Consider the following 12,516-nt stretch of genomic DNA (forward strand, 5'->3'; position numbering starts at 1 on the left):
TTCAAAATTTCAATTTCAATTTCAGACTCTAAGGGATAAAGACATCATGAAACAACATCTTATGTCCATAATTATTCATAATTATTGTGATTAACCATGGTTTATCATGATTATTTAGTTTAGTTTATGTTTAGTTAGTTTGATTTATATGCAAAAGAGTGTTTTTATACTTCTTACTCTTTTAAAATCTTATATTTTTCTTTTCTCTTTCTCTCAATATTAGTTTTCATAGGCATTACATCTCACAATTTTTTTAACATTTTGAATCTCAAACTTATTATCAGGCTATAAAATTTGTATCTTGACAGTAAGTTGTTTTTAACGAGTTACCTACTCTAGATGTTAATAAACCTAAGATATCATTCCTTTTCTCCTCAAGGAAAATTCTATCAACTGTAAGTGGATTTTTAAGTTTAAGTTTAATGCTAATGATATTTTGTTCAAAACACAAAGCTAGACTTGTTGTTAGGAGATTTATCCAACAATATGACTTTGACTCTCAGGAAACTTTTTGTCTTGTTGCCAATATCACTACTTTCAGACTTCTCTTATCCTTATTTGCTTCTATACATTCACATTTAGTTTAACTAGATGTCAATAATGATTTTCTAAACAATAATATTGAAGAAGATATTTATATGAAGTTTTCTCGAGATTACAAATACACTGTTATAAAAAATTCTACTCCTCCTCTTGTTTGCAAACTTAAAAAATATATATACTGTCTCAAACTAACTTCTGTTAACCAAATTTAATAATACTTTGATTTATTATGATTATAAACAATTTAAATTTTATTGTTCTTTGTTTACTAATGGCAGTGGTTTAAAATTTGTTGTTGTCTTAATTTATATGGATGATATTATCATTATTGAGCCTCATAATGATACTATTTCCAGAAAAAAAAATCATCAACATTTTGGGTTAAAAGATTTTGGACATCTTAAAAAAAAATTGGATTAGAATTATCTAGGTTCAAGAAAAAATATTTATGCAATAAAGACATTATTTTTTGTCTTTATTGAAAGATTGTGGTATGCTTGGATGTAAATACTATATGAATTTAAAACTTACTATAGAATCGGGTACCAAGTTATTTAATCTTAAACAAATCCTCACACATCCTCTCAAATTTTTACAAATCCACTCCCTCCCCTCCCTAATCCAAACACAACCTAAGTCTTTGTTTGAATTGAATAAGGAAAGTGAGTAAATGAAAAATAAAAAAAATAATAGCAAAAAGTATTTAAATTCTTGTTACCAAATGCCATGGTCATAAGTTGTATACCGTCCAACCTCTCGGCCTCTCAGCTCAACACTCTCTGCACACTCAATCGATTTGCACGTCCAACTGGTCTGCAACCATCTCGGTCTGACGACTTTGAAAAATTTGAGTTGATCCCGTAATATAATTTAAAGATTAAATCATGTAGATTAGGGGAAATACCCAAATCCATAAAAAGTCTAACATTGTTCACTATCCATCATTAAACCTATCAGATACTGATATAAATAGAATATTTAATGAATAAGTATGAGATTAAGTAATTTCAACATTAATTAAAATATCTGATCATTAAAATATCTTTTTACATATATTCACTCTGGCCTCATATTGAAAGAAAACCATAATAAGAAGATAAAAAAATCCAATAGAAAAAACTAAAAAAAGACACCAAAGGAAAAACTCAATAGTAGAAGTAACCTTACCAATTATATATAAGAACCATTTGTATTAATCAGAAAATAATTGACTCATACTCTTAAGATATTGTTTTAATTAGACTTATCTCGGAAAATAACTTTATTTTCCCCATCATCCGAAGATTCCATCTGGAAACAATACTAAAAAACAAAAATAAAAAAATGTTAACAGAAGTGGTTTCTCTAAGTTTTTTTCAATCAAGATAAAGTAAAATCCAAACTATTTTTTTTTTAATCACACCCCTACTTAATATACTGAAAAAAACATAATTACTTATTAACTTTCGTAGAGCGTGAGACTTTTTATTCTTTAATTTGGTATTTGTCCACCAAATTGCAATCACATCATCGTGGTGGGTTCGTACGAAAAACTGGTGTCCAGATTATAAAGATGTGCTCAAAGAAAAGGCAAGCAAATTTGGTCATCCTATAATATACATGGACGTGAAAGAGAAGAAAAATTAGCACCAACATTATTATAATACTAGCCTAAGTTTGATCGCTAAACACACTTTTTGTTTTAGAGAAGAAACTAAAGTACAAAAAAATAATATAAATAGAACATAAATAAAGTAGAAAAAAATGTATATTTTTTAAATATTAGGAAATATAAATGAAAATTTTTTAAAATATTCACTGAAGAGGAGAAAAAAAAATGTTACTAGAGAGAATCCACATCCACTAAAGGGGTGTACTATGGACACATGCGATGTTTTGCAAAATAAATCTGTTATATAATTAGTTTAATATTTATATGTTTTACTTCTTCAAATTTTACATGCAAAAACATCTATCAAAACATTAAACCTCTCACATATAAACAACTAAAAAAATAGATAAAGAAAAATTTATTCTAAATAGAAATATGATCATAATAACGTCTTTTCGTTTTTACTAGCTTTATTAAGAAAGATTTAGATCTTAAAAATAATGAATAGTTAATTCAAAATCCTAGAGAGAAAATAGAAAAAAAAAACATTTTTTGTGAATAGAGCTTGAATAGTTAAACGACTTTTAATTTAATTAATAAAATATTCAAACTTTATTTCATTCAAACTACTTATATTTCAATTTTACAATTTCTTTAAAAACATTATTCTATATATATGTTTTCCTCTTGTAAGCTAAATGAACCTTCCTTTTTGGTCTTGATTTCTTCACCTCTCTTTTCCTCTTGGGCAACTAAAGAATAGAATTTTATCTTATATTCTCCTTATATCTACCAAACAAAAGCACTATTGAGTTATTAGAATGCAATGAACTAGGAAAACATTTTGCGAACATAATCTTATATTTTCAGTTTTCATTAGCATTCCACCAAGAATCTTGAATCTAATACCCACTTCAAATTATAATTTCAGAGTCAAAAGGATAAAACAATATCTTTTGTCGATAATAGATACCTTTTTACCAAAATATTCCTCATAATTAATCTCATGGCTCTTACTAATAGATTACTAAGGATAATGAATTGGAACATAGATGAGTAATAACCATTTCTTTAAATAAATTTTTATTCTAAAATATAAATTTGAAAAAAGAAGAAGTTAAACATAAGCTGAAATAAATTTGATTTCTTCAAAACAATTTTAATAGCTATGTCTAAATAAAAATAAATAAATCAATACAATCACTTTCTAAAGGAATATAGATTGAAATTTAATATAATTTTATTTAGGTCTTTGTTTGGATAGAATCATGGAAGTGAGTGAATGAAAAATAAATAAAAAAGTTAAATTTTTAAAAATATTTTTTATTATATATTTATTATAATATTATTTAATTTTAGTTTTTTATTATATTTAAAAAGTATTTAAAAACTATAAAAATAAAAATGTAATATATAATGTTTTAAATTATTTAATTATTTTGAACAAGAGTTATTGTAAGAAAAAGGTACTTAATCAATTGTATATTAGCATAATTAATCCTATAATTAAATGATCGATTATGTCTTTACAGTAAAAGAACGGAATGGTTAAATGTAAAGAAATATCTTTATAAGCAATTAATAGATACTAAAAAGAGATTTGGAACACCTTAAAGTGTTTCTTTTAATCTAATTATTCTTTAATAATAATAAAAATACTAAAAACCATGTCGAATAAAATAAGATATAATAATACTTCGTTATGTTCCTTTATATAAATGGCAGCATTATACCTAAACATGCAATCTATTCATACTACACGTGTCTCTTAAAACGATAAACTATATCAATTCAGCTATAAAATCATAAAATATATATTATACCATTAACTTTTTTATGTGAATTAAATTTTGATGTAATATTGTCTTTAAATTACCAACTAATTAAAAATCACCTATGACTAATTAAGTGTCACATTAATGTAACTATTAAGGAAGTTAATAACTTTAAACTGTATTAGAATTTGTAATTGAATGCCAGTATAAACTTTCACATTGACAATTGTATTCAACTATTTTTTATATAGTTTAGAAATTAAATAATGTTATTATATTTTTTATAGTCAATAATGGTACATAATATTCACCGATTTTGCTAACTCTTTTACTTGATTTAATGCTATACATTGTATGGTATGATAATATATATGATTTAACTGTATTCAAGTTGTGAAAATATCATTTATTAAAAAAACTCAAGGTATAAATATCAATAAATTATATATATATATATATATTCGTCATACTTGCAATAAAATATTACATATATTAAGAGTAAAGTATATAGAGAAATATTAATTCACTTAAATTTACACTGTAAAGAGTTTAATTTTGTTGACCTTTATTTTCTGAAAGTTCGAAATTTAACCGTGTTTGCACATTTGCCTATATATGTAGTATATAACAACAACAATTTTTGTTTTAAGAATGTGTAATTCTTGGTGGTTCATTTGTGTATAGTGGTCAAACTTTAAAAGTATTTGAAATTATATAATTATTTAAAAATATTCTGTAAAAATTTCGGGTCCGGACATTTTGAAAATATATGTTAACATATTTAGTTTTTCTATTTTAAGTTATTGAGTTTTGTTTGTTTGAGGAAACTAGAGTTAAGTTTTTCACAAACTAGATGACAATCAATTTCGATGTGCTTGATGCCTTCATTATAGACTTGATTGAACGTTATTTGAAGGGTTTAAGATTTAGGATTTATTCCACAGAGTTCTCTATTATCAAATCCAAACTGAGTCTGACGAATATCTATTATCCAGCTTGAGGGGTGTTAACATATTTAGTTTTTCTGTTTTAATAAGTTATTGAGCTTTGTTTATTTGATCCAACTTGTCTATCGGTTTCAGCTAAGTCTTAATCTTTTTCTTATATATACACTCTGTATTTTACTTTCTAATACACAAGTAAATAAGAATTTTTTTTTATATTTAAAAAAAAAATAAAAATCTCATATCGACTACGGATAGAGAATATTTTATTACGGGAGTGCAAAGTTTATCTCAAAGTGGTTTTTATGGTGTTGAGTTTAGGGACTTTAAAAAATATGATCACTTTTTTTAATAAATTAGGGAAACCAAAGATGCAAATAATAGGTTTACACATGCTGCTATAATGTAGTGGTTTAGAACATACATAATTTTTCAATATCTTATTATGATGATGAGATAATGGCAAGTGATTATGTATAAACTATTGTGAGAACTGTAAATGACGTATATTAAAAGTCCACGAACATAAATGTCGATGAAGAACGTGAAAAACTATGATTATCTTATTCAGCAATCGCTTTCGTGAGAAAAGAGTAGGTCTGAGCACACCTAGATGATTTTCATGGCGGGTACAAGAATAGGATGCATAGTGGATAGAGGAGTGTGTGTCCAGATTCAGGAGAACTTGCACTTTTACCCCCACACTCTCAACACATGCACCACCCTTCATAGTAGCTATCTTTTTCCAAAACTATTATTTTTGCCTCCCTACGAAAACCATGGTTTTGTCTTGACAAAAATTATAATAAAAAAGGCATGGTTTGATTATATGATGAAAAGAATGAAGAAGGGGAGTGATTGGGTAGAAGGGTATCTAATTCCCACATCTCATCATTCACATAAGGACAAAACCTCATCTTCTTATAGTACCTCCAATTCCTTAATATAAGCCTTAATCCTGGAGACACCAAGAGTGAACTCAGGAAAATATATAGAGTCCCCCACTCCCCCTCAAACCAACCAACCAAACTAAATATATAAAACACCAACACATATATATACATGGTGCTGATGGATTTGCAGTGGTTGCTTCCAGTTCATACTGTTCTTTCTCTTTCTGCTTCAACAATGTTTACCTTGCTGGCTATAATAGCAGGATTGTTGGTATATCTCTATAGACCTTATTGGGGTGTAAAGAAGGTTCCAGGTCCACCTTCTTTGCCTCTTGTAGGACACCTTCCCTTGCTGGCTAAGTATGGTCCTGATGTCTTCTCAGTCCTTGCCAAACAATATGGTCCAATTTACAGGTTAGCTTACTTGCTTGTGATTAGTGCAACATTTATGTATGACAATGGTTGATTCATGATTTGTTACATATGTCTATGTTTTTTTTTCCTGCCCCTTCATTGGATTGGTATGAGGAAAAGGGTGTTACTGTTATTGGAAATGGATCTTATTCAAATGTCTGAACTCAAAGTTTGAGAGGATGATCTTAAACAGAATGATGATGGGAGAAAAATTTTGACTTTTGAGAAGGGTGGTTGTGTTGTGTGTGTAGTGGGTGTCTCTGTGCCCCAGAAATAGATATAAATTTTAAAAAAAGTGATGATTGTATGATCCAATTGTCCTACGTGTTCTGGTTTATTCAGATGCTCGCTTGCTTCTATACACAAAACTGAAAAAGGGCCCACTGCAAGCGTGGTATACTTTGGTGTCTTTCTAAACTCCAGCCACCAATAATACCGAATTATTATTGTTTACTTTTCAGAAATGATATATTAATACTCATCTTTTTCCATACATTTAATCAACACCTATCATTATTTATTTTAGATTTTTAACCTATATATAAAAACTATTTTTAGTTTATTAAGAAACCCATTTTACTTTTTTTATATATTTTCAGCTAAAAATATTTATGAATAAATTTATCCAGTAATATAATTTTTATTAATTTGGATTTTAAGAATTGAAAAAAATTCGATCAGACGATATAAAAACTAATTGAAACCATTAATGTTCAATTGTTCGAGATCGAGTATCTAGCTATGCAATGATTTATTTGATTTTAGACGACGAGATAGAAAAAAAAAGCATGAAATGAAAGTGAAAGAAGATGTAAGAGTAATGAAATAGAAAATAAAGATGTAATCAGAAAGAGAATGAAAGATAAAATAAAACACCTTCGCAAATGTTTTATCTATTTGATAAAAAGCAAAAGAGTTTAGGAGACTTGTTTTTTGGAATAAAATGAAAAAAAAATAAAGTATGTAGCGACGCATAAAACAATTTCAGAGTGTTACACGTAATAGATCACGTGTACTACAAATTTAATATTTTTTTAATAATTACTTAAATATTATATTAAAGATGATTTGGACATATTAAATAGTCAAAGGTAACTCTATTAAACTCTAGTCTATTTTCATAACAAATGGGATTTCCACATTTAAGTGTTTTATCATTTAATAGGCCACACTGATTATTAAATAACTATGTGTTTTATTAGTCATATATCCGGAAAGATTATTATTTTTGGGCTAGAAAAAATTTAGGCTCCTTAATAGTGACTACCATTAGGCAAATAATTTCAAAATAGAATTATTTACTAAGTCAATCTACCATCTTCTCCAACAAATATTATTTTTTATTATAAATTTAGATTTGTTGTGTTGTTAGTATAAAATGTTATTAATACTTTATGTGAATAGGAATAAAACTCTAGTTTAACAGATTGCACCAAAAAATGGTGTTTATATTAGCATTACATTAAAATAAATTAATATAATTAAGTCCTTAAAAAAAGGTTTTATTGCATTGTTGTCTTTTTTTAACTAAGCACAGAAGTATAGTTGGTGTACAGTTGAGTGTCAATTCTTTTAGAACAAGTTTCAAATAATATAATTAACAAGATATTTGACTGGGGATTTCTTTTTTCTAATTTAGTGATAGTGAAAAAAAAATAAGTTTTTCTTCATATAAATTACTTTCTGCCATGAATGATAATTTTTTTCATGTTAGTTAGACATACTTTTTTTTTGTTTTTTTTTTCATTAAAGTTATAACCTTTTTCTATTTCTACAGTCCATAAAATATAAAATAAAAATCAATTAGTATGACTTACAATATCAACTAATAAAAAATTGTAGTGGGTATAAATTTTAAATTAATTATTATAAAAAATAAATCACATATAAAAATAATAAGATGGATTTTGTGTACGCTTTACAATGAAGAAAAATTTGTTTAAAAATTTTAAATATTTGAAAAATATATATAATAATTAAATTAAAAATAAATAAACACAACTTTTATTGGTGCAGATTCCATATGGGAAGACAACCCCTAATAATTATAGCAAATGCAGAGCTGTGCAAGGAAGCAGGAATTAAGAAATTCAAAGATATTTCAAACAGAAGTATTCCTTCACCAATTTCTGCTTCCCCTCTTCACCAAAAGGGCCTCTTCTTCACCAGGTATATTTATGCATATAAAAAGAATGAAACAGACAGTGAAATATATAAAAAAAAAAAAAAAAAACTCAAAATATTTTTATAACCTTTTTATGACATTATTATATAACTTTTTTTTGTATTATGTGTTGCTTATTTTTATCTTATATTAATTTGTCTTTTATCTGTCTTCTAATTACATGAAAGAGTCGTATAAATAAATATAATTTCTCAAACAAACAAAAATTACAGGTATGAAAATCTGAAGTTTGTAAGAATGGTGGAAAGTTTTAGCCATGAAACCGAATAAGTTGTTAATAAAATGCTTTAATGAACAAATAATTTTACTCCCTTGATCAGTTAAATCAATAATTGAACCTGCATAAGATTCTTTGAAACACCCAAGAACGTTGACCAAATAGAAAATAAATAGTACAAAAGTTGAACCATTTCATCAATTGACAATTAAGATTTGAAGGAACAAAATGCTGTAACATGCATTAACAACGTATGGCTGTTAATATGTTTTACAAATTTCTTTACTAAGAGAAATGATTAATGACAAGAATCAAACTTAAATGTGAAAGCAGTGTTTGGTTCCTCATAAATTGAAGCACTCCTTAGTTATAAGTGTAAAAGAACAATAATTTTATTTCCTTCAGTTTACATTTGGTATATGATAATAGTTAGATATTATTAGGTCAACAAGGATAATTAAAACTTATAATTAAGTTAGAATATAACTTTATTATTACTTTAAGAGTCTAACATGTAAATATATTGATTCTTTGATTCACTAAACTTATCTTCCTTTTTAGAGAAATAATCTTTTGAAACTCGTTTTTTTTTACTTTCACTTTACAACTCCTTTCAATAATAATTATATATTTAACTAGTAAAAATAAATATAAACAGAATTTTGAAATAAAATAATAACATTTTGGTTGTAAAATAAAAGTAGAAAAGAAAGTATCATCATCTTACTTTTTTAGGAAGAAAATATTTTGATAATTCAAGTTCCATTTAACAACTCTATATATTAATAAAATATTCAATTAAGTTATTTAATTAAAATATAAATTAAATTATTAAATAAAAAGTTGTAGAATAATAGGATAAACTTTCAAAAATGTAAACTTATCATGTTTATGATTTTTAATAAATGTTGAAGGAGAAGAAACTTCAAACAAACAAAAATAGGAAGGACTCAATGGAAATGCTAAAAGAAAGGTGCAAGGGTCACATTCAAAATGGGGTAAACTTATATGGTTAATTATTTATTTGAATCACAAATTTTTATGGTGATGCTGTGAAGTAGAATTTAGAGTGTGCATATTACACAGAAGTGAGCGACAGGAAATTTAAATGGTTGTGCGTAAAACTGTAGAAGTCATTCTTTAGAGTACTGTTCAGTCGTGCACTAAGTTTTTTTTAGCAAAAACAAATAAAATAATAAGGATACATCAATCTATTAAGAAGTGAATTTTAAGTCTAACTCACACGCCGAGAGTGATTACTTGTGCGTAGGATAACATATTATAGATGATCCGATAACGGTCTGATAATGGGTGGTCTGATAACCCCAACAAACATTCGCTATTATAGACTCGAAAATAACTCTGATATCGTATTAAGAAGTAAACTTTAATAAGTCTAACTCAACCTCATAAAATCAGCTTATAAAGTGAACTTTGCACCCACTTATATACTATAAAATACTCTAATCTTTAGTTGATATGAGATCTTCAACATTACATACTATAAAATACTCTAATCTTTAGTAGTTGATATGAGATATTCAAGAGAACCTTATACAAGACAACAACACGTGACACTCTCTACTTCTGAGAAATCTAAGAGTAAGAGACCTTAAACTCGATCTCCTAGTGGTGCACTAAGTTGAATGTCATTTTGTTTCTGTTTTGTAATCATTAATAATGAAATGATGGGTTAAAACTCAAAAACTATTGCAATGATAGTAAAGCATCTAAAATCTGAAGTGTCTTGGAACTTGGTGGTGTAGGGACTCACAATGGTCTACCATGCGAAACACTATACTATCAATCTACCAACCATCGTACTTATCTGGATTAGTGCCAATGATGCAGTCTTTCATAGAATCTGCCACCCAAAACCTTGACTCTCAAAAACAAGACATTGTTTTTTCCAACTTGTCCCTCAGACTTGCAACTGATGTGATTGGTCAGGCAGCATTTGGTGTCAACTTTGACCTTTCTAGACCCCATTCAGTTTGTGATTCTATCCAGAGTGTGGACAATGACCATGCAAGTTCTGGTAAGGACAATGAAGTATCGGATTTCATCAACCAGCACATATACTCCACTACACAACTGAAGATGGACTTGTCTGGTTCCTTATCCATCATATTGGGTCTGCTTTTGCCAATACTTCAAGAGCCATTTAGGCAGATTCTGAAGAGAATTCCAGGAACCATGGACTGGAAGATTGAGCGTACAAACCAAAAACTAAGTGGGCGTTTGGATGAGATAGTAGAAAAAAGAATGAAAGATAAGACCCGAAGTTCTAAGGATTTCTTGTCACTCATACTTAATGCCAGAGAAACAAAAGCAGTTTCAGAGAATGTATTCACACCTGACTACATCAACGCAGTTACTTACGAGCATCTACTAGCTGGTTCAGCAACCACGTCCTTTACCTTATCTTCTATTATCTATTTGGTTGCTGGACATCCTGAAGTTGAGAAAAAATTGCTTCATGAGTTAGATGCCTTTGGTCCCCTGGATCAGATTCCGACTTCTCAAGATCTTCGTGACAACTTCCCTTATCTTGATCAGGTTTGTTAAGCTAACCACAAAATCTCCTACAACTTTGAAATTGCTACCTTGTCAGTACAAAACAGCTACTCATACACAAGAAATACTAGCAACACTTTTATTACCATCTTTTGAATGCACTCTATATTTATACTTTTCGTGCGCTTTACCTCAAATGTAGGTGATCAAAGAGGCAATGAGATTTTACACTGTATCTCCATTGGTTGCAAGAGAAACATCAAATGAAGTGGAGATTGGAGGCTATCTTCTCCCAAAGGTAATATAGTAATACAAGTCTATTAACATTTCAATAGATGCTTAGAAGAAAAGAAAAGAAATTCGATCATATTTTATTTTTTGAAACAATTTCTCTGAATATCGAAGTGTAAAAATTAATTTTATATTTCAAATTCGTTCTTTGTCTTTTCTTAGAGTGTTTGTTGAAAAGTTAATATTGATTATATATATAAACTCAGTCTTGATGATGTCCAAGACTGTGAGTTTTGGTAAACATTCTCTTCACAGATCACAATCATAAATTAACTATGTTTTATCTGTGCCGTTGCTGAATCTGGTTTGCTATAAGCAGGGTACTTGGGTGTGGTTAGCACTTGGAGTTGTAGCAAAAGATCCCAAGGACTTTCCAGAACCTGAAAAGTTCAAACCAGAGAGGTTTGATCCCAACTGTGAAGAAATGAAACGAAGGCATCCTTATGCTTTTATACCATTTGGAATTGGTCCTCGGGCTTGCATTGGTAAACAATTTTCCCTACAAGAGATCAAGCTTTCTCTCATTCATTTATATAGGAAATACGTGTTTCGGCATTCACCCAATATGGAAAACCCCTTGCAACTCCAGTATGGGATAGTTCTCAACTTCAAGCATGGGGTCAAGCTCAGAGCCATAAAAAGAACACACAGTTCCTAAGCACACGGTTAAGATAATTCATATACTCTATACTGCAGAGTTTCAGATGATTTTATCTTTTAAATGTTAAAGTGTGCTAAAATCCGAATACTAGCAAATGTTACCTTACGTAGAGCTTTAGCCTATTCCAGCTTGTTCAATAGAATACCAAAAAGAGTGTGTTACGAAGTTCATAAAAATTCCATGTTTTAATAAATATCAGCTGAACACTCTTCCTACAAGATTTTGTATGGCATTATTGTTGATTTTGGCTTAATCCCAAGTCCCACATCGGTGGGTTCATTGTTTGGGAAGGAGGTTTGAGGGTTATAAATTAAACTCTTCTCCTTCACTGTTATATATCCCAATTTGTAATATCTTCTCTCATAATAATAAAAGGGAGTTGTTTTTGCTGTGCTCGGAGATTAGGCTAAACAGGCCGAACTCCGTTAACAATTTTCGGGTGTGTTTTTCCTCTTTATCTCTTTTATTATTCTGCTTTATTTATT

At 28.4% G+C, this 12,516-nt stretch overlaps 1 protein-coding gene across 1 annotated transcript; it reads left to right on the forward strand.

Moving 5' to 3' along the window:
* The first annotated feature begins 5,390 nt into the window (after window positions 1-5,390).
* Window positions 5,391-12,251, forward strand: LOC137821542 (cytochrome P450 711A1). The gene is made up of 5 exons (XM_068626183.1): window positions 5,391-6,160; window positions 8,177-8,329; window positions 10,329-11,121; window positions 11,282-11,377; window positions 11,690-12,251. Exons 1-5 carry the CDS (start codon window positions 5,916-5,918, stop codon window positions 12,026-12,028), a joined length of 1,626 nt encoding a protein of 541 aa, XP_068482284.1. The 5' UTR covers window positions 5,391-5,915; the 3' UTR covers window positions 12,029-12,251.
* The last annotated feature ends 265 nt before the right edge of the window (window positions 12,252-12,516 follow it).

This window comes from Phaseolus vulgaris, chromosome 9 (assembly GCF_051622355.1).
Source record: "Phaseolus vulgaris cultivar YP4 chromosome 9, ASM5162235v1, whole genome shotgun sequence".
NCBI lineage: Eukaryota > Viridiplantae > Streptophyta > Magnoliopsida > Fabales > Fabaceae > Phaseolus > Phaseolus vulgaris.